General features: G+C 36.3%; 1 protein-coding gene across 2 annotated transcripts in view; it reads right to left on the bottom strand.

Moving 5' to 3' along the window:
• Positions 1-1102: 1102 nt before the first annotated feature.
• The window catches only part of CAPN7 (calpain 7), a 40272-nt gene continuing 17876 nt past the window's right edge, over positions 1103-23498 (bottom strand). The window contains exons 9-21 of one of the 2 annotated variants that reach the window (XM_027585496.1): positions 22261-22354; positions 20653-20799; positions 19354-19460; positions 18344-18464; positions 13383-13527; positions 13160-13259; positions 12729-12864; positions 12135-12210; positions 8302-8447; positions 7468-7530; positions 4138-4268; positions 2022-2114; positions 1103-1929 (exon numbers count right to left, since the gene is read on the bottom strand). In XM_027585496.1, coding sequence (XP_027441297.1) covers positions 1785-1929; positions 2022-2114; positions 4138-4268; positions 7468-7530; positions 8302-8447; positions 12135-12210; positions 12729-12864; positions 13160-13259; positions 13383-13527; positions 18344-18464; positions 19354-19460; positions 20653-20799; positions 22261-22354 — 1504 coding nt within the window. In that variant the 3' untranslated portion in view covers positions 1103-1784. The remainder of the gene's footprint in view (positions 1930-2021; positions 2115-4137; positions 4269-7467; positions 7531-8301; positions 8448-12134; positions 12211-12728; positions 12865-13159; positions 13260-13382; positions 13528-18343; positions 18465-19353; positions 19461-20652; positions 20800-22260; positions 22355-23498) is intronic. The other variant, XM_035729214.1, reaches the window with a different exon arrangement.

Here is a 23498-nt window from a genome sequence, read left to right on the forward strand (position 1 = left end):
TACCCTTGTGTGTCTTCAAATAAGAAACCCTGATGTTGCCTAAATCTTCCATTCTAGGCAACCTTGCCACAAGGAAGAGCCTGGAATGCAGTGGTCGGTCATCTGTTCTAACTTCCAGTTAAGGTCCTGGATCCCAGTAATTTAAGCCCCAAATTACCAGAGTTGAGTTAGAATTCGGCTGCCGCCACTAACGCTGAGCAGTAAGGAGACACAGCATAAGGAAAATGAAGACAAGGTGATTATGTCGGAGGAGTGTTTCCCAACCTCTGCTGTACTGGAATCTCCGGGGAAGCTTGCTTGAAGAATGCGGCTGTTCTCTGGTCCTAGAGCCTGAGATCATTTGGGGTACACTTGAGGTACTAAACTTTTAAAAGCTCCCCCAGGTGATTCTAATGTGCACCTAGCTGACATTCAGACTGTTGTTTTTCTATCCGTAGCACCGTATCTGGAGCTCTGTTGTAATAGAATTCATATTAAACTGTTCATATGTAGGTCTCCATTGGGTTTTTGAGGGCAGAAATTAGGTCTTACTTGTTTGCATCCTGTACAGTATCTTTAATATAAAAGGTTCCAATCATGTGTTTAAATTTTTCTTTAAAGGGCCACAGAAAATCCACCTAAAAGGGAAAGCACTAAATATTTACCAAAGTGGAATCACTATCCTGAATATGAAACAGATTTGCTGAAGCCTGAATTGTCATGTAAATAATGAGTTCTTTTAGATGCAACATACTAGATGAAGCCCTTTAATAATCTCTCTAGGTTAAACTATGCAGTTTCCATAAGTATAAAGATTTTATTTCAAATAAAGGTAGCAGAAATACAAAAGCTGTGGTAATTATAAAGTAGAGACAATGAAAAATTCCACCTTATTTTTGGATGTTTAAAATCCTGAGCGTCATTCTGCTCTCATCATTCTCTCTCCAGAAATCTCTGGATTTCTATGTAAACTGGGAATTTATACATGGCAATAGTCTCTTGGCAGTTTCTCCAAATACAACCCCAATTACATCTGAAAATTTAATATATGGTATTTTGTTTTTCAGTGTTACCAGAAGAGCAATTTTTAAAAGACTAAACAAACGACTCTGTCTTCAGTGTCTCAGATTACTACCTTCATTGAGCCTGATAAATAAGAATTGCAATAGTGAATATATCTCAGTTCTCTTTACATGAGTTAATGGGAGACAGGTACCTAAGTTCAACAACCTTCATTGTTAACTAAGTTAAAATATTTCTTAAAGCTTTATTCTTTCATAACATCTGGGCAACAAACATTAAAAATCATAACGCAATTAAAAATCTGTTATGGTGACATGATTCATTTGGTAATTAGCTGCCCAAGATGTACAGTAGAATCACAATACAAGCAGGTTTAACTTACAACATGCTCTGCCAAAAGACAAATATAAATATTTCAGAATATTATGCCAGCCTACTGTTCCACCCAGTGAGTGGATGAGTCATGTCCCCTATCTGGTCTCTATTCTCTTTTAGCAAAGGCTTCGTACTGAGCCTAGCCTTTAATCCTCCACAATCTGTTTATACGATGTGGCCCCTCAACGCACACCAACTCCTTATACACACAAAACCGTGTAAATAGTACTTGAGTGATTTAGGGTAATTCTGACTATATACACTTCTAAACACTCTGACTTGAGCACCAGATCCCACAGTAACCTTTTTAGAGATTTAATTCTGTTCAGTGTCCTGAGGATTTCCGTCCTCATTCGAAGAGCTGATGTCTGGTAAGGGTAAAATCCAGTAAATGCTGAAAAGCTGCATCACTGAAGTTGTGTTGTCTTGAGGGGGATAATACTATTGAAGTCCAAGAAAAAAGGTCCTTCTTGTTTAGGCAAAAAAGTACTAGGAATGATATTGTAGATCCCCGCAGGTATATTTTCTAATTCCAGGTAGCAAAACCCACACCTATATGCAGGAAAAATGAGAACAAAGTTTACAGAAAATGATGCCACAAAAAGTAAAGTATAAATTAGATGTAGTCAAAATGCTAACATTACCTATAGTCACCACTAGACTTCCTCTGAAAGCCATGGGGACCGGGATCTCCCACCATGGACACTGTTACAACCTCAAATCCAACACTATATTGCCTAACAAAAAAAAAACACAAAACCAATTATTGTCGTTCTTAAGTAGACTCAAAAGTGCAGTCTTTAAAGTGCAGATACCCTATTAAACCAAGTATATTGCTTTCTAAAGCTTTAGGAGGAAAACACTCTGAAACACATGCATATACTATTTTTACTCTTAATTATACAAGATGTACCATTTATATTTTTAAATTGAAGCTATGAAGATTTAGTACTAAACTTACTTTAGAAGAAATTATATTTTTACCACAGGCTCTCAGAGAATACTGTTACATTTAAATGATAAAATACTGTCTTTACAGAAAAAGTGGAAGGAGAGAGAAAACCCTGAAATAAAATCTGAATTTATAGAAGTAATTAGCATATGGTAGACATGACATTCCAAATTAGTAGGGAAAGGATTATTTAAGATGGTGATGAGGTGACAAATTTAGGAAAAAGAACTTACACTGTAGTCACACCAAATATAAAAATACATTCCATATAGATATAAAAAGTAAACCACAAAAGAACTAGAAAAAAATATGGTACAAATTTGATACTGGGGTGAGATTTCCTGCCCATAGCAAAATAAACCTGAAAAGACAGATTTGATTACTTTAAAATGAAAATTTTTCTCTGTGGAAAAAAAAAATTGATCTGGGAAAAATGCTTGGAAATATGTGATACAGATCCCTATTCATGCTTACAGTTAAGAAAACCATGACAATTCCAAGAGAAAAATGGGCAAAAGACATGAATAGGCAAAGCAAAAGCTACACATTGTCAAACATTTTTACATCAAATACTTTTACTTCAATCTACGAATTAAATACAAAAGAGCAACTAGATACCTTATTTCACCTATCAAACTGTAGAAAACTAGCTTAACCGTATCTAAAGGATTCTTAGTTTTTGAAAGTTTGTAAAAAGGCAAAACTAAGTCTAGTTTTATTTAAAAGTACTATTTTTAAGTTGAGAAACAGAACACCATGTACACAGAACATACAGCCTACATGTAAAGTGAACACAAGGGTTGTCACTACCTAGACCAACACAACTCTCAGCGCCGTAGAAGTCCCTGTTTGTGCCTTTCTTATTACAGCTCCCGTCCCCACAGAGCTAACATTTAACGTTTTCTTGCCTTTCTTTAAAAAGTGTATTGACATACGACGTTATGTTAGTTTCACCGTGATAACGACAGTTCTCTACGTTATGCTCACCACAGTGAGTGCACCCACCGTACGTTGCAACAATATTATTGACTGTATTTTCTGTTGTACTTTTCATCCTTCTGACTTACAACTGGAAGTTTGTACCTCTTAATCCCCTTCACCTATTTCACCCACTTCCCAAACCCCTCCCCTACTTTCTTGCTTTTATATAGTCTGACAACCTAAGCATGCATCTTTAAATAATAGTTTCATTTTGCCTGCTCCTCACTTCGTATAAGTGGAATCACACAGTTGACGTTATGGCTTCTGCTCAGCATTAAGACTTATCCATCATGTTCCGGGTAGTTCTAATTTACTTTCATTGTTATGCAGGACTCAATGACTATTTTATAATCTTCAATGCCGCTGATGAACACTTGGGTTGTTATAAATATTTGGCTCTTACAATAGTTTATTAGCCATTTTGGATTGTCCCTCTCATGACATGCCTATCCAAGCTTTTATTTTTTAAATGGTGGACTCTTTTTTTTATATAACTAACGTAGCATATTTACAAATCTTTCTATGTGCTTTGTGTCTTAAACTTTTCTTTATCCTGAAGTCATTAAGATATTTCTTTTATTAGTAACCCAACTGCAAAGTTTTTTAGATTTGATGTGAGACAGTGGTCTAATTACCTTTTTGGCTCATGGATACTCAATTATTCCAGCACATTTATTCGACAGACTATCCTTTCCCCGCTCCTCTGCAATGCCATCTTTTTCATTAATCAAGTGCCTGTACATGCATAGGTCTGTTTCAAAACCCTATTCTGTTCCATTAAACTCATTTTTAATATATTAATTTAAGAAAGTTACTTAATCACAAACCTTGGTCCTCTTAGCTCTATCAGTAATGGCCCGGTCTTTTCTATATGGAATTGGTAGATGGGGTTATTTTTGTGAGTTTCTTGGAAATTTCCACATCCTCCAGCACTCTGGCCACTCCACTTTCCATTAATCTTTAATAAAACAAAGTTTTTGTATTAACAAAACTTCCCATTCTCCAATTCTACTTTAAAGACTTAAAAAGGGAATGGCGTCACCAAGGTGGCAACAGGTTTCTCCTGCTTTGCTCCCGTTCACAAGGCCAATTATAATAGCTATTCCAGAAGAGGATAGCACTGAGAAAATCCTAAACATGGGGGTGAGGCAGAAGCACCCTCCTGCACCATAGAGACCAAGAGAGATGGCATCAGAAGGACAAGCGAGGCAGCGACATGTTGACCGCACTGTCTCTAGGCCAGCAAAGCACCAAGTGGAGATGTCTCCCCTGAGGTTCTGATTCTTCCAGTAAACAACAAGCTTCCCCCAAGCATTGTGGCTTGTTTTGCAGAAACCCCTACCTGATCTCGCAACATGAGGATTACAGGGGAATCTGTGACAGAGAAGAGGGTGGAGCTTGCGACAACCAGCACATGGACCTCGGCAGACTGAATTCATACCTGCAGTGCCCAAGTAGTAATCCCAACCAGTGGCTTTGCTTATCTGCAGAACCAAGATAGGGCACGCTTTGACCCAGGAACTTGGCAGGATGCAGATCTGCCTGATTTGGATACTCAAATGAGTTTTGCCAGCCCTACAGCCTGGATTGCCCACACCCAGGCAAGAAGCTGAGTCACAGCCCCAACTGCTGTAGAGAGTGCCTTTCAGCCCCATCTGACCAGAGGGCTGGTGACAACTACTGGATGCTGTGCATTCCAGTGGCACTTTAGCCAAGAGGCAAGCAGAACCAATAGTTTACAGAGCAAAGCCAGTGGCCGTTTGGTTACAGAACTTGGGGTGTAGGTGGGCTTGTGTCAAGACAACGAAGAGATGCGTCTCCTGCTGAGCCCAAGTAGGGAATCTGATTTGTAGGCCTGCTCATCACTGAATACTAGCCTTCAGCCTCTCTGACCAGGGAACCAAACCACAGCACATGGGAAGCTGCATAACCTAACAGGCCTTTTATAGTGGCGCTTGAACGAAAAGCACAGCTTGTGGGTTTGCCCCGTCAGCAGAGCAAAACTGGTGCCCCACCTGACTAGGGAATTCAGTGCAGGCCCCCACATAGTGAGTTGCACAATCCCTGGGTCCTATCCTGTTGCCCTACCAAAGCAGGGAAACTAGTTCATAGCCCCATCTGCTACTGGTCATAGTACCATGTCCTGACCACGTAGTAAGTCTGACCAGAGAATCTAAGCAACTGTGGAGCCTGTTCCACAGCTTCATTTGGGTAGGACTGAGCCGGCAGTCCTCCCCAACTGCTCTCAGCTCATGGCACAACCACCATCTCCAACCTCAGAGTCTAACAGTTGCCTTGCCCAAAAACAGACCATCATGGCAGGCCCCGTCTGCCCAAAGACACATCCAGAAACCCGAACTAAGCTAACTGGTGGAAAACTGGCCCCGCCACAGTGAAGCTGGAAAGTGAGCCTCATCACTCAAATGTGCAGATTTACAAACCTAAAAAAACTAAGGATCACAAAAAATCAGGTAAACAACATCACCAAAAAAAACAAAAAACAAAAACGAATTAACACTCCAATAACCCTAACAAAAATGGAGACCTATGAACTGTCAAAGAATGCAGAACAATCCTTAAGGAAGCTTAATAAACTATATGAAAACACAGACATCCCCAGGGATGCAAGGACGGTTCAACATATGCTAATCAGTGATATGTCAAAATAGAATGAAAGAATCTTACAATCATCTCACAGACAGAAAAAGCATCTGACAAAATCCAACATCCATTCATGATAGAAACTCTTCCCTAAGAAATGAGGGAAATTATGTATCTCAACATAACAAAGGCCACATATGACAAGCTTACAGTTAACATCATACACAGTGATGAAAGGTTGAAAGCTTCTTCTCTAAGATCAGGAACAAGACAAGGATGTCCACTCTCAGCACTCTTATTCAACATATTCTGGGAAGTCCTAGCTAGTGTAATCAGACAAGAGAAAGAAAATGTATTGAATTGGAAAGGAAGAAATAAAATTGTCTTTATCTGCAGATGACATGATTTTATATATAGAAAAACCCTAAAGACTCAACCAAAAAAGTGTTAGATCTAATCAAAAAATTCAGTTAAGCTGCAGGATACAAAATTAACATACAGATATCAGTAGCATTTCTCTGTTAACAATGAGTTTTCTGAAAACCCATTTATAGTAACATCAAAAACAGATACTTAGGAATAAATTTAAGGGGGTAAAAGAGCTGTCATCTGAAAACTTATTACACACTAATCAAAGAAATTGAAAATGACACAATAAATGGAAAGATATCCTATGTTCATGGGCTGAGTTAATATTGTTAAAATGTCAATACATCAAAAGCCATCTATAAATTCAATCCCTATCAGGACTCCAATGACTTTTTTTTTTTTTCTTTTTAACACAAGAAGAAAAAAACTCTTAAAATTTACATGGACCCACAGAAGACCCTGAATAGCCAAAGAATTCCTGAGAAAGAACAAAGCAGGAGATAACACTTCCTGATTTCAAGCTGTAGTTATCAAAACAATACAGTACTAACATAAAAACAACATATAGGCCAACAGAATAAAGAGCCCAGAAATAAACCCAAGCATATATGGTCAATTAATATTTGACAAGGGAGCCAAGAATTTTCCCTCAAATCTTCCTCTACACATCTAGCCCACCCTGCAAAACCAGTCTCTAATTCTACTTTCAAAGTTCATCTACGGGGCGCCTAGGTGGCTCAGTCGGTTAAGCTTCTGCTTTCAGTTTGGGTCATTATCCCAGGGTCCTGGGATGGAGCCCCGTGGCAGGCTCCCTGCTCAGCAGGGAGTCTACTTCTCTCTCTGCCACTGCCCCCCCCTCATGCTTGTGCGCTCTCTCTGAAATAATCTTTTAAAAAAATAAATAAAAAATAAAGGTTCATCTACATGACGAACCCTTCCCTAATGACCAAAGTCTGCATAATCTTCTTTCTTTGAGTTTTATTTCTTCCCACAGAATCACTAAATGTTGTTCATTGAAGATCTTGTATTCCAACACAGACTGGAGACCACTTATATTTTCCTTGTATTACTGTCAAGTCCAGAATGTTTTTATTTTGTAAAAAGTTGTTAAATGTGAATAAAATAAGGAGAAAAAAACCAAGAGAATTCTAAGATTTCTCTGATATTATAACCCAGAGAATTCTTACCTGTTTTGATAAGGTGTACGGTGAAGGAATCTTTGAAAAAGTAAAGCTGCAGGCTGAATATACCTAGATTTAAAACAAAATTTATTGTACTGATAAAAGTTTATGATTATAAAAACTCCAAAGTGATAAAAGAATATACTGGAAGACTAAAAAGTTAGTTGGCATACATAAAAGTCATTATTCTGTACACAGGTTTAATGAACTGGGAATTGAGCAGCTAGGGATCTTGTTCTGGCTTTCTCTGCTACTGTGTGTGACTCAGGGCAATCTCCCTAGGCCTTGGTTTCTGCATCTGAAGAATAAAGGGGGTGGAAGCAGCCTCCCAATGTCCCTTTCAACACTAAAAATCTATTCAAATTGAGCTCCCTTACTGATGGGAAAAAAACCTATGCAGAACAAAATTACAATAACCTCCCCCCACCCACCCAACCTGCCCAGCTTATAAGAGAGCAATATGTTTACAGGCAATTGATTTCCTTTCAGAGTTCAAAGTTGTGTTAAGTCAATTAAAGTATTACATAGGATAAAGGAGTTCTTAACTGCTTGTTCTGAAATAGAATTTATTAGTCCAACATATCACATTACCTCAGGACTAAACTATTATTCTGAAAACTAAAATGGTCATTCAATATGTCATTCAAAATAAAAACATTACTTTTCAAAAGCATTACTTTCTGTGGGAAGCATAATACTGAATTAATATAAACACACACACAAAATATAGAGAACAATTTTCAGAAATAAATTTTTTCCATAGCTAATCCCACTTATGAAGCAGAGTACATTATGTACTTTATATTATTGTGTTCTGTCACTATATGTTGGTTTACTCACCCGGACAGTATAATGGATTGTATTCTGTTTTTCATACTGAGAAACCACTAATGTAAAGGTATGGGTCCCAGGTGTGGTCAGCTTTATCTTAGTCAAATAATGAGGGCTGTTAATTCGAATGCCATCAATGTATGGAGGCGGGTCACCTACAAACAAGTAGGTTTACAAAAAAGGATAGTTTAGTTTCTGTAGTTTTTAAGTTTTATAGGTCGTGACAGGAAAAAAAATTGATGGACATCCTTACCCCCCTTGATTCTATCTTTAAAATATAACAGTACTAAGGAATTTCAATTTCAACTTAAAACTTTATAATTAAGCAAAAAATTTAAATAATTTCTAATAAGTAAATGCAATCTTTTGGAATACATTCAATGAGGTATAATTCCTATTAGCCCTATGTTGAATTTTCTCCAACAGAGGATTTTAAAATCAAGATTGACGTTTTTTTATTTTGAGGAAATTTTTTAAGATACAAAGTAGTATATAAAAATGTATCTATATTCCCCACCATTCAGAACTAAATTAACATTTCTGGGAGTCATACTCTCTTCCTTATAAAATAAAGTCCCTTTTAACACCACCCTTAGTCTTATTCATTTCCACTCTGATGGATTAATGGGCATCTTTCCAGAATTTCACACACACACATCCCTAAAAATGAATGGTTATTTCTATGGGCATTTATCTAAAAAAAGGACAGCATATGTCTTATTTTAAAGCTTTTTTCACTCAACATGTTTTTAAGATTCACGTTCTATATCGATATGGTTTATTCCTTTTAAAACTGCCTATATGATATTCCATCACATGAATATGACTTATTTATACCCCCATTGTCTGAATAACTATTCAATCTGACAGATTATTTCCAATATTTTGCTATTACAAACAATGCTACGTGAATATATTATCTGATGTCTCATTGCAATCAAGGCCAATACAATAAAATTATTTCATGCATGTCAATTACTACATGTCATTTAAAATCAATGCTATATCATTTAGCTTATTTAGGAACACCGAATACTTATATCTATTGAAAAAACTAAACATTTCAGTATCTCAAACAGGTAATAAGTCTCTAATGCTTAGAGTGGTGTCATCTAGTGTGAAGAGAAAAAGGGCATATCTGTGATCTTGGACAAGATTTTTAAACTTTCTGTGCCTCCGTTTTACTCTCCTGTCAAATAGGGAATGATAGAAGAGTGTTTTTTAAATTCACCTCAGAGTGTTGTGATGAAAATAAAACTGTAAACCAGAAAGTACTTTTTTCTGAAAAGGCATTATCATTATATGTAAGAGGGAGCATCATTTAAAAAAAAAAATCCAAATAAAAAGTGTAACAAAAATATTGTTGAAGTTCAAAAGCCATATAAACATCTTAATGCTAGGAATATATACTCACAATATTTGTGTTTTTTTGGTTGTATAGTGGCCAACATATGAAAAATGGGAAATTTGGCTAATTTATCTTTAATCCTTGGAATACTATGTGCCATGCCCATTCTGGAGTATCAAGGGATACTGACCGATAGGAATCAGGGCCTGTTGTCTCCCTGTGCTCGCCACCCCCCCGCCCCGGTTTAAGGGGGATGAATACCATATTTTCCTCTGATTAAATAAAACAAGTCTTAATGAAACCACTTTCTTTGCACAGCCGTCTTGAAAGAACTGTCAATAATTGATTCCTTACCTCCTAGTCTTTCCTCAATCCAACCCAACTGGGCTTCTAGGCCCACCTCTCCACCAACTCTGTTCTTGTTAAGGTCAACAATGACTGCAGGACACTAAATCCAATTGTTTCTTCTCTAACCTAATCTTACCTCTAAAATAGCAACAGATGCAGCTGCCCACTCTCTCCCTCATGAAACACTGTCTTCCCTTTGGTCATGTAAATCTTACTCTATTTCCTCAGGTACTCTGTTCTAATTTTTCTGCAGTAACTTTCCTCTGCTCAACCTTAAGATGTCTGAATCCAAGGGTCAGTTTCTGGGTGTTCATCTCTGTACCTATAACTCTCTCCACCAGCAGTATATACAGTCCTATCTTCAAAAGGCATCTATATGCCCCTGATTCTTCAATTTGTATCTATAATCCTAACCGTATCTCAGAGCTCTACCCAAAAACCCAACTGTTTCCTTGGTTTCTACACTTGGATATCTAATAGGTATTTTAAATAACTAACAAAACCAAAAATTAACTTTGTGCTTTTACTCCACAACAAAACTGCTCCCCCCGCCAACTCTTACCCATCTCAGTAAATGTCATAGCAGCTTTTTATGAAGTAAGCCAAAAAGACAGAAATCATCCTTGATCCCTCTTTGCCCCCTACATCAACTCAGGTCCTGACAATCCTACTGAAACCCAAATGTGCCCACTCTTCCTCATCTCTACTCCACTACTACTATGCTAAGTTCTTTGTCAAAACCACTGATTTGGTTCTCTTCCATATTTTGCCCCTGCCAATATAATTCTTCAAATAGTCTTTTTTTTTTTTTTTAAGATTTTATTTTAGAGAGAGAGAGAGAGAAAGCATATGAGAGGGGGGAGGGTCAGAGGGAGAAGCAGACTCCCTGCTGAGCAGGGAGCCCTATGCGGTACTCGATCCTGGGACTCCATCCTGGGACTCCAGGATCATGACCTGAGCCAAAGGCAGTCACTTAACCAAGTGAGCCACCCAGACGCCCCAAAGAATGGTCTTTAAAAAAAAATTTGTATCGTCATTTTCCTGATCAAGGCTCTCTAAAGATTTCCTGTCACACTTAGAACAAAATCCAAACCCTGGTGTGGCTTACAGGACATCATGTAATCTGAGCCTACATACCTTCTGACCTCTTGATACCATACCACCAAGGCCTACTGGCCTTTTTTCTGTTTCTAAGAAACACTCTTTTTTCTCATTTTAGAGTCCTTGCACTTGTTCCCTCTGCCTGTAATGCTTTTCCCTCTATTTCTTTGCAGGACTGGTTCCTTTTTGTCATTCAGAGTTCCTCTTATCCCTTCTCAAAGAGGCCTTCCATGGCCACCCAACCAAAGCAACCCATCAGTCACAAACACGTGACCTTACTTATTTCTTTACACATACATCACTATCTGGTATTTTCCTTATTTCTGTCTCTCCCAACAAGAACATAAACTAACAGTTCCTATCGCTTAATATGTGATAAACTTTTTTTTTTTTAATGTGAAAGCAAAGTGATTTCAATATAGTATGTTAAATGCCTCAGGAGCCCTGCAGAAGGAAAGATTCTCTTTGCCTGGCAGAAAGGTTATCACAGAGGAAATAACATATAAGCTGGATCTTAACCATGTTCATTACACAGAATAGGGTAAGAGGAGTAAGTGGGTAGAGGACAGGGATGAGAGAGATACTTGGGAGAAGAAACTGTATGGAAAGAGGGGAAGGAAGGGCATGGGGTGTTCAGTAGTCAGTACCTCACTGAGGGTAATATGAAAAGCTGGGGCCTGAGATAAAAGGCAACAGGAAGGTTAAGGTCAGAATATCAAAAGTCTTACAAATCATGCCAAAGAGCTTAGCTTTTATCCAGGAGTCCACAGAAAACCATAGAATTTTTGATGAGAGAAAAAGGATTTAAGTTTTAGAAATAAAACTCTGACAGCAATATGCAAGAATATAGGAATCCCAAATTCCTGAGGTCTCTAAATTAAAAACAAATCAAAACAACACAAAAGTAGCAAAAATACCAGCATGTCTGTTCGAATGGTTCTTTATTAGCCTATCAGCATTATTTCTGCATATATCTACATTAAGCTTGTCATTTTAATCAGGCAAATAAAATTTTAATGTTTGTTTGAATGTATACTAAACATACCTGGGTAATAAACTTTTTTCCCATCAGTCTTATATACAACCATTGTGATAAATTCTCGATTATTTGCAAAATCATCCTGAAAGTACAAAGAATCCAATGTAGTTAGGAAAATGGGCTCAAAATGCTCTTAAGTAGGGAAAAAAATTCCAATTTTAAGAGCATTTCAGCTACTTAGTACTATAAAAACCGCTTTTCTGAATTAAATTCATTTCAATGGATGACCACATTGTATAAAATAATACATTAAATAAGACCCTGAGGCTATTAAGATTATGGTTATGCTTTACAGAATCAGGCCTAATGATTTAACATCTCCAAACCCCCTTCAGAGTATTTTAATGTTAATATTCTTAAGACCTAAAGCATATATAATCAAGCTCAAAACCCTCACTGACAAGCATAAATTCACATTTTTCTTCAGGATTTTAAGTATATAAATTTCCTTAGAGGAAAATACTCATTTATGTAATACAAAACTATCTTCAAGCCACCTGTATAAATGAAACAGGCTGGTAACCAAATTAAGTATCTTCTTCACAATGGTCTAACTGTATTTTTTAAAGTTTCTGTATGGGATATATAAGAGATCAGTACCTTGTCTGTTATGTGTCTACTAAGCAAAACCCAAACTGCAGCGCCCCCTTGTGGACACTGCACCTCCAGTTTGTACTGGGGGTTGTTGGCCAGGCTATAGGCATCTTTCACAGGTCCTTGCTTAGCATCCCAAGTACTAAAAGATAAAGTCAACAAAGAAAGCAGTAATTAAGTGTCTCATTGAGCTAAAATAGAAGACTATTTTTAAAAGTTTTGTGTTTCTAATATAACTAAGTTATCAGGATTTTTGTTTTATTGCTTAAAAAATTTCTGGCATAACCAGAATAGCATATAAACAAAATAACTATTACATGGCAGTCATCTGTGGGCATGACAAAAAGAATGCTAGTCTTCATAAATTAATTCTTATATTTTACATGAAAAAAGTGGAGACTACTATAAAGCATATTCTGAAATATGCAAAAAGTTACCTGTGAATACATGTTGATTCTTTAAAAAGACCTGGATTCCAACTCAAATAAATCACATCATAATACTGACAGAGATCATCCCATGAAATCCAAAATATTCCTGAAAATTAGATGTCTGTTAATCTATAAAATATCTTAATGACAAATGACTTCAGTTAATACATTTCATAATATTATGTTATTTAAAGATCGAATGGTATTAAAATTAAAAAGATATATTTACCATTGTCTATTTTCTGAGCTGTTCGAGGATCAAAGTTTAAATATTTTTGTAACTCCGGGGTCCAGTTTTTTACATCATTTTCACTGTATCTTCCTTTCCAACGTAAATGACTCCAAGGATTTTTCAGTTGGATAAATCGCAGCCCCTATTAAAAAAAAAAAACAGAAGATAAAGTTGCAAAAACAGTTTTACCAAATTTTTATGTTATATCATGCATTTTCTAAGAGAGGATGCATTTTGAATACTGATCAATACTTTTCCTTCCAAATCAAGTTACAATATTCTTTAATCAACATTTTCACTAGGTCACATATCTGATCAAAAACTAAATGCCTACCTATTCCCAAGAGCTATGCTGTCCATGGTAGTCACTACCCACAGGTGATAATTAAAATTAAAATATTTTAAAATAAAAAATTAAAAATCAGTTCCTTAGTCACACTAGCAACATTTCAAGCGTTCAAGGACCACGTATAGCTAGCAGCTAATGCACAGCACAGCACAGCCATGGAACATTTCCATTACAGTAGGAAGTTCTTTTGGACAGTGCTGCCTTAGAGCATCAAGAATTTCCCACCTTTTTTCTTCTTTTTTTTCCCAAAGATTTTATTTATTTGAGAGAGAGAGAGAGAGAGCACAAGAGGGGGGAGGGTCAGAGGGAGAAGCAGACTCCCTGCTAAGCAGGGAGCCCGACGTGGGACTCGATCCCCGGACTCCAGGATCATGACCTGAGCCGAAGGCAGTCGCTTAACCAACTGAGCCACCCAGGTGCCCAAGAATTTCCCACCCTTTCAAAGCCTACTCTGCTCTGGCCCCACTTTATTTTCCAGTACTCATACTGCAAGTATCTTTGGCTCTAATTTAGTCTTTTCTCTCATCATCCCCACAAATAATCCTTATTCAGTTTTACCTCTAACAGCATTTACCCAGGCTGTCCCCCTTTCCTGGAAAGCCCTCTCTGATCCCTTTTAAGCACGCTCCTCCCTTCAGATCCTTTCAGATCCTCCTTAGCTCTTTCCTCCACTCATCTCTCAGTGAAGACTGAAGCAGTGAAGAAGAGAAACAGAACATGAACTTTAGAGTCAGAAATGAAATGTGACCAAATGCCAGCTCTACTATTAATTAGCTTTATGGACCTTGGGTGGGTCATTTACTCTCTGATCATTTGTTTACTCACACATAAAATGAAGATCATAATGTCTCCTAGAACACTGTTGTGAAGATTAAATGAAGTAATATGTGCAAAATATTTAGCAATTAATAATTGTCTTCTTTTAATTACTACCTCTTCTCTAAACTTTATAGTGCTAACATTCTGTATTACTTTAGTTCAAAACAAATATCCTATCTTGTTTCCTACTTGTGCAAATGTATGAGTCTTGTCACCCCAATGAGACTGTAAACTCCTTGAAATGGTAACACTACTGTCCTTTCTCAGAAGTCTCCACTGAGTTTATAAAACAGAGTGTTAAGGTTACTAAGTGCTCACTAAGTGTGTCTATAGAACTCATTACTCGGACTCAGAAAACCAAAAGAGCTTGTAAATACAAGTATTTGTCTTATCTCAAGCAGTCAAATTAGGAAATTGTATTCATTTTCTAATGTCAAACTGTCAAAATGATGTCTTTTCTGAAAGACACATTCCTCAGCTATTTTAAATGTGGCAAATCATGGCCTGGGAAAGATGTGATTTCTGGACATAAGACTCATTCCTCTCAGGAATCTTCAAATTCCTTTTTTCAATTTCTTCTTACCAGTTATCCACTCCTACCCCTGCCACACAGATATTTAACTCTATTTTTTTTTTTTTTCATAAAACCTAGCTCTACATAAGCAGGAAATCTGCCTTATTTCAGAACTCTTAACACTTCTTAAAGAAGGACTATAAAGGCGAGAAAATTGCTAAGTTCTTTTGGGGCAGGTTCCAGGCATCACTGACATTTAAGGACACTAAGAAGGAGCTGTAGATTTTGTTTGGATAGAGAGCCTGTAATTCAGAGGCCCTGAATAGGCGAAGAAATGTTAGACTAAAAAAGGATCTGGTTTATGATGAAACATCCCATTTTCAAAGTTATTTCCAAGTGGCAGCAAATGAAAAGACTTGAATAGATTCAAAAATCCCTTGGTAAGACTTGCTGGACTTAGAGACAGCAACTTGAAACTGAGATGTGGCTTCACAATAGACTATGGAATATAACCTCAAGGAGGAGACAACAAAATGACCCAAAAGGACTGCTGAGACTAAAAGTGAAGATCTTAGAATACGCAAGGTGGTTAGAGGCAAACAAAAAAGATAACATTTTCACATAAGTATTAATAAAATCTTATTAAGTGAAGAAATTCACAAATGTAGAAGACTGGCAGTACCTTTAGTCTAAGATTAGGTCTATCTGCACAACAGAGGTTCTACAGATAAAAGCCTAATAAGATAAATATTTTTGGAAATATTTTTAAATTCAAGTCAGAACTAAGGAACTCTCTCAAAATACAGACAGCAAAAATAAGATAAAAAATGAACCCGGGGCACCTAGGTGGCTCAGTCGGTTAAGCGTCTGCTTTCAGCTCAGATCATGATCCTAGGGTCCTGGGATTGAGCCCCACAGCCATCAAGCTCCCTGCTCAGCGGAGAGCCTGCAAACCTGCTTCTCCCTCTCCCTTGTGCTTCCCCCTCGCTTGTGCTCTCTCTCTCAAAATAAAATCTTTAAGAAAAGAATGATGAACCCAGGGAACTCCTCAAGTATATAACTAATCAAAGATACTGGTGAAAACCCTTATAAATTTTAACACATGAAGAAGCCTTTAGATAAAGATCAACCCTGACTACAAAGTTCGGGTAAGCAAAAGGAAACTGGGGTCAGCTCCACAATGTGAGATGTCTGCTCAAGCTGGATAATGCTGCTTCAGTGACTTGCACAGAATTAAGATAGGAACAGAAAGCATACATATGAACAGAGAGCATTACACCACAGTGAAGAAACCTGTCTCGGGGTCACAGTTTACTTCAACTATACATGCTCTAAAATGCCTTCATCTCTACAGAATAACTCCCATGTGGAATTAAAACTACGTAAATAGTGCTTTCTGATTTTTAACTAAAATGGCTGTTATTTAAAATTCTTAATTTACTGACATTCAGCAAATTTTTAAATGTTTTGTTTTTAGGTCAAACCACAGGTGCCTATTTCTCTCATAAACATGTTATTTGTATAGTTTCCTCTGAACATCAGAACAAATAGCATTATTCAAAGTAAATGATACAATCTTCACAGAAAATTTCCTCAAATTCAAGCTTACTTTTATACTGACTTTATCTAAATTTAATTATCTTGTTATTAACTCACTTGATCACCTCCCAGGATGGTTTTTAATTAACATTTTTTTTTTTTTAAGATTTTATTTGTCAGAGAGAGAGAGACAAAGAGAGAGAGTGAGCACAAGCAGAGCGAGTGGCAGGCAGAGGGAGAAGCAGGTTCCCTGCTGAGCAAGGAGACCGATGTGGGACTCAATCCCAGGACCCTGGGATCATGACCTGAGCCGAAGGCAGACGCTTAACCAACTGAGCCACCCAGGCATCCTGGTCACCTACCAGGATATTTTAACAATAAAATAACATACACATAGTACTAAATAACAGCAACTGTTATGGCCAATGTTTTGACTCATGTTTGTGGAAAATCACATTTCTAAAACAAACAAATCTCTCAGCTTATTCAATTTTACGTATGTTTTTATTTTTTTGCTTTAAGTAATCAATTTTTATGCTTTTTTTTAAGGTTTTATTTATTTATTTGAGAGAGAGAGAGTGAGAAAGAGTGCACGAGAGGGGATAGGGTCAGAGGGAGAAGCAGACTCCCCACCGAGCAGGGAGTCCGACGCAGGACGAGATCCCAGGACTCCAGGATCATGACCTGAGCCAAAGGCAGTCGCTTAACCAACTGAGCCACCCAGGCGCCCTTTATGCTACTTTTAAAGGAACACACTATTCTATACACAATGGTGAGGGATACAATAGTGGTTGATTTAGAAAGCCTTGAGACATATAAATTGATGTTGCAGCAGGTCCCTACTGCCTTCATAATTCATATAATTCTACGTGCCATATAAGAAAATCAATCTAGTTAATACACAGTGGAACATTGTCATTGCTGATTGATCACTACTTCCTTCTGTAAGTTTAAGCAGAGGAAACTGGAACATGTGGCTAAACTTTCCAGTGACTACACAGCTTAGGTACTCTATATCATTAGAGAAAAAGAATCCTACCGTAACAATCTCTGTATTTTCTAATCCATAGAACAGATCTATTTTTCAGTTAAAAAGAGCTAATCAATAACCTGAGAAGTAGTAAGTCAACCATTCCAACACCTGAGCAGAGAAAGAGTCTGAAATGTCTAACAGCATGTGAGGGCTGCTAGGAAGAGAAACATTTGCAAACCCACCGGCATGTTTCTTATTCACAGATATTCTCTTATTTTTTGTCCTTTCATAAATATTTACTGAATGTCTACCATGCTCTAGAGCCTAACACTATGATTGCCCCCAACACCAGCAAATAGCCCAGAACCTTGAGGGCTGTGTGTTTACCTCAACCCTTTACTTTTATGAAAAAGAGGCAAAAGCCATTTCTGTTTTGTCATCAACATCTGCACGTCACTGTCATTACATTTCCCATCTTTTTATTTCATAATTTCCAATGGTTGAGGTCACATTATTTAATGTAATAGGTAGAATGATTTTTAAAACTTCATCTAAAACTGACTTGTCAGTATTCTGAAGACTATTACACTACTGATGAGCACTGGGTGTTTTATGTAAGTGATGAATCACTGAATTCTACTCCAGAAACCAATACTGCACCTAAAATTTAAATTAAAAAAAAAAAAAAAGGTCTATTATACTATTTGGGATCCTTGCAATGTCTTACTATCAGATATGAGAAAGAAAAAAACGTAAAGCAAAACCTTAAACTCTCTAATATCCAAAACAGCATATGCATGTGTGGGAACCAGACCCCACTTCTCTCCTTCAGCTTCAGTCATCATTCCAGTTGATGCAGTGATGAGGACATCCCCTTTGTGAAACCTGGAATGACCCCAACAGACAAATAATTAAAAGAAAACACATTTATACCATCAGATCACACTATCTTTCCTTTAGTCTCAAGAGTTAATATGAAAATTTCCACAAATTTGACAACTTTTCTAAAACGGGCTATTCTCAACACTCCTCAGAGAACAAGGTACATTTCTGTTTCACAATGCATCAGATAAATTATCACATTACCCCACCCTCCTCCAGTTTTAGATAATCAGGTAGAAACTTATCAGTGAAGGAAAGCAAATGCTAAGTTTTCAAATGATTTACAAATAAAGTTGAAGATGTCAAATACATTTTGTCAAATCTTTGAAATTTTCTAGTTTCACTACTGAATGTGTATTATTGCACAATTTTCCCATCTCTACCTGTGGATTATTCATTTAAGGCTTAAAAGCTACCTTCCTCTTTATATTCTCAGATTTCTCTTTTTCCACCTTCCCTCAAATTGGTAAGTACTTGGGAAGTATAAAACAATTTGTCCATATGACATATTCCAAATTCCAATGTTTTGGATTATTTACAATCTGGATTAATTGTAACAAGCAGTGAGGATAACTGAGGGCCGGCCATAGCAAGTACATAAAGTGAAGTCCATTTTAAAAACACAATTTCCTGGGGGTGCCTAGCTGACTAAGTGGGTGGAGCACGTGGGGGTCATGGAGTTTGAGCCCCGTGTTGGGCACAGAGATTACTTATACAAAAACAAAACTGAAAACAAAATAAATGAAACCAGAATTTCTCTAAATAACTAAAAATGCAGGCTTTGCAATTTCTTCTAAATAGACATGAATTTTAAAAGCCTCTTTTACTACCAAAGAGAGAGAGAGAGAGAGAGAGAGAGAGAGAGAGAGAGAGAGAGAGAGAAAATGTTTACCTTTGATAAAGCATTCTGAAAGAATTATCCTTACTGAAAGTTTGGCTATCTGAATGCATAGCTATCCTTTCTGGTATCCACCCAGTCAGTGCATGAAGATCAATATTCTGCAACATAAACACATTTTCAGGACTGTCAATATTGTTTTCAAGCTCTTTAATGAATCCACATGGTAGCTATTAAATCTCATTGATTTGATGTAATGATTGATAGAATAAATCACAGGGTAGTAAGCTGTTTTCGACCAGTAATAGATTTCATTTTAAATTCAAATTCCTACCTGGATTTGAGTACAAGTTTATCTATTCCTTATAATCTCCGTTGTTTTTCCTGAATGCAACAATTGTTTTACTGGTAAATATGATGAAAACTCAAAACATCTTACAGATAAAAGCTGCTTTAATAATGATGATGACAGTCACCATTTAGTGAGTTCTTAGGACAGCCACTTTTCTAAAGTCTTACATATATTCTCATTCCTTCTCTACGTTGCACTAGGTAAATTAAAAGGCACTGAATTAGAAACTAAACTATAAAAATATTTGAGGAACAGAACAATTGAGCACGTAGGCCAAGAAGAAATTTTAATATCCTACTGCACTTAACTATGACCTATACATTCTTTGCCTAACATAAGAACCAGAAGAGTGAAGGAGGCCTGGTATTAGGTGGGAAAACTAACCAGCTATGAACCATGGATGACTTGCATACATTACTTCATTTAATCTTTGCAACTCTGAGAGGTGGGTATTATCCTCATATTACAGACAAGCAAAGAGGTTAAGAATGGCTACATACCTTTTTTAAGGCCACAGGCTGGTTATTGTCATAATTCAAAGTTATACTAATCTAATTTCTGGCATAAGCCCAGTCTACCTCATCCAACTAAAGGACACTGGCACACACCTTGAGTTTGTAGGTTAAGCAGTGTTAAGATGGGGAAAAACTAAAAAACAAACTCCTTGAACCTTTATTTACGAATCAAAAAACATACATAAGGATGACAATAATGACACATCCCTCTGATCTGAAGAGACTTCTTTGGAAAGGTACATGGTATCTAACTGGTCTTGTATCTCAGCATGACAGCAGACATACATTTTAGGCTTCCCTGATTCCTTTACAATGCACTATCCGTAAAAGAAAACAGTTTTCCTTAACAAGGTGACCGATCAACATTTTTCAGGGGTTCATACTGTTTTATTTTCCTTTAAACAAAAATATCATCTATAATCTCTCAAATTTAAAATAGTCATTAGATAGCATAAGTCTGTGTGTCTGGATCATCCTGATACTTGCCGAATTGGATCCTGGGAAATCATATCCTCCCATGACCTTCATATATGCTTTTTCTATGAGAGAAACCCATAATTCACTTTTGTTGTTAGAGTAAGAACAGAGCAATTCTCCCTTATGATCAACAGGTAATTGATCATCAATTATCACCTGGAGAAAGAAAACATTAATTACCTTAGGTGGTACAAAATATCTTAAAATCCTTCCTATCAAGGAAAAAAATACCTTTCATACAGATGAAATAAAAGGCACAATGTGACTATTATTAAGGTAATGATAGCTTCGTATTTCTAGAATCTGATCAATTATAAAATATTATACAATGTCTTTATTCCATTTAATAGGCTAATCTCCCTGTCACCTGATAACCTTGAGCCAACTGGTTAAATGGATCTATACCATCAAAATTATTACAGATTCTAGAAATGTACATTATATCTAAAATAATTATAAAAGGGCCTCACTATTAAGGTAAATAACAATATTACTACATGTAATTTTAACCTAAACCTGCAAAAAGACTCATGTTATGTACAGTTGAGAAGTAGAACATTATGGCCAAAAGATATATTTAAGTAACAGAGGAAGTGATCACCACAAAGACACAGTTTCTAAGTCGCATTTATAAAGTGATCTGGGAATCGAGGACAGGAAAATTTCTGATCTAACACTATTAGGAGGATCATGCAACTACATTTTCAAAGATTCTTTAAACAAGGGGTTATTTAAAGACTACAGTTCAGAAAAACCATTCTCAATGATTTTGCTCAATTTTTAAGTAATTAGCTAGAGCAGCGGTTCTCAAAGGGTTTTCTTAGCAGCACCAGCATTATCTGGGAACTTGTTAGAAATGCAAATCATGGCCCCACCCCACAAATTCTAAACCGGAAACTCTGGGGGGGGGGGCGGTGCAGGGCAGCAATTTGTGTTTTAAGCCCTCCACGTGATTTTATACATAACCAAAATTTGAGTATTACTGAGCCACTGAGCAACTTCTCAGACTGAAAGCATCAGGGAATTTGTTTAAATGCAGATTCTGATTCAGTAGGTTCAGGGTAAGGCCTAAAATTTCACAATTCTAACAAGTTCTCGGTAAATGCTAATGTTGATCCATGGTCCTCTGAGTAGACAAGAGCTAGAGAATCCCAACAATGCCAGGCCATTACACAATTCATAGTTCTTAAAGAAAGCAGTGTAATTTCAGACTATATATATTTCACAAAGAAAAACATAACTTTAAAGGCTTCTTAGGTTTGAAGTTATGAATATATATAAACTCTTGTGACCTAATAGATTTAGTTTGCCTGATTTCCTTTTCCTTTTAATCAATTAAGAGCTATCAGATTAAAGTTTAAGCATTAGTAATCATTAGCTCAATGTTACTTTTTGAAACTTTCTATAAATTTCCCAAAGCCACTTTTTAAAAACTTTCTTAATTTTTATTTTTAATTATTAACATATGATGTTATTGGTAGCAATATGCATAACACCAGACTCAAAATCTTTTTAAATGTTTACACAAATAACATTTCTTAATGATTCTATTCAATATCCAAAGATGGGGAAGAGAGAGAGAGAGAAGGGGTTGGGGTGGGGAGAGGTATTATTCACCTTTCTTGGGACACCATTGAGGTGAAGTTTTACCATATACTTTCCACATGGATTGTATTCTGGCTCACCATCCTTATTCTGAGGGTAAATTATGCTTTTGTAAGGAAAATAAATATTGAAATACCAAATTAATATTCAATATAAACTACTATGCAGGATATTATATTTTATTTAGACATATGCTATTGTCTTGGCAATTTTATAAAAATAAACATGAGAATATTTTTCTATGATAGGCCTAGGAAAAGAATTTCACCCTAATCAAAGTGCTTATTTAATATAAAGAAAATATCTTATGAGATCATAGAACACGGCACAAACTTCACAATACTCCGAAAAATACTAAGTTTTAAATTATATACTCTAATAAATTTTCTATTAAGTGGATATATTTGCCAGCTGAAATAATCTCTCACTGATTCAAGAAGAGACCATTTCAATTAACAAGAACTAAGGCAAGTGACTACAACTGTGACAGAGATAAACACAATTCTGATAAAGTTACACAAAATTATCTAGTAAGACATTTGTTACCAGTATCAATTTTCTTCTACACTACATATTATTTACTTATAATGATCTATTTATCCAAGATGGCAAATAGCTTGAAACTAAGGTCTGTGTTTAATTTACCTTTGTAATCTCAGGACTTACACAAAAACCACTCAGGAAAAGATGCATGAAAAATTATAATGCTTAATTTTTACAATGAATTATCTTTAGTAATAAGACTTTAAAAAATTGAGAGAAAAGCTATTTCAGTAACATTCTGGTACATTCTAAAGCAGTTCTAGCCACAAGAAATATTTTATATTTTCCAGTTGCCATATTAAAAGTTAAAAAGGTGAGATTTTAATTTTTATTTAACCAAACTTATCCAAAATCATATTTCAATGTGTAATCACTATAAAAATTTGAGATATCTTCCAATTTTGTATTTTTTTGTACTTAGTTTTCAAAATCTGATGCATTTTACACTTATAGCCCATTTTGATTCAGACCAGCCCTCTTTAAGTATACAATAGCTACATGTGGCTAGTGGCTACTGTATACTATAATTATAAATATGATTTTACTTTGACCGATTTTATTTCAAAACATACCAATTTCATATATATTAATACATGTGCATACGTTCTTAGACTATTTTAGGAAATCTTTCCACATTCACAAATCATCTGTTTAACATACAGGGCCACAATATTCTAAGTGATATGGCTTCTTCACTTTCTACGCAG

The sequence above is a fragment of the Zalophus californianus genome, chromosome 1 (assembly GCF_009762305.2).
Source record: "Zalophus californianus isolate mZalCal1 chromosome 1, mZalCal1.pri.v2, whole genome shotgun sequence".
Classification (NCBI taxonomy): domain Eukaryota; kingdom Metazoa; phylum Chordata; class Mammalia; order Carnivora; family Otariidae; genus Zalophus; species Zalophus californianus.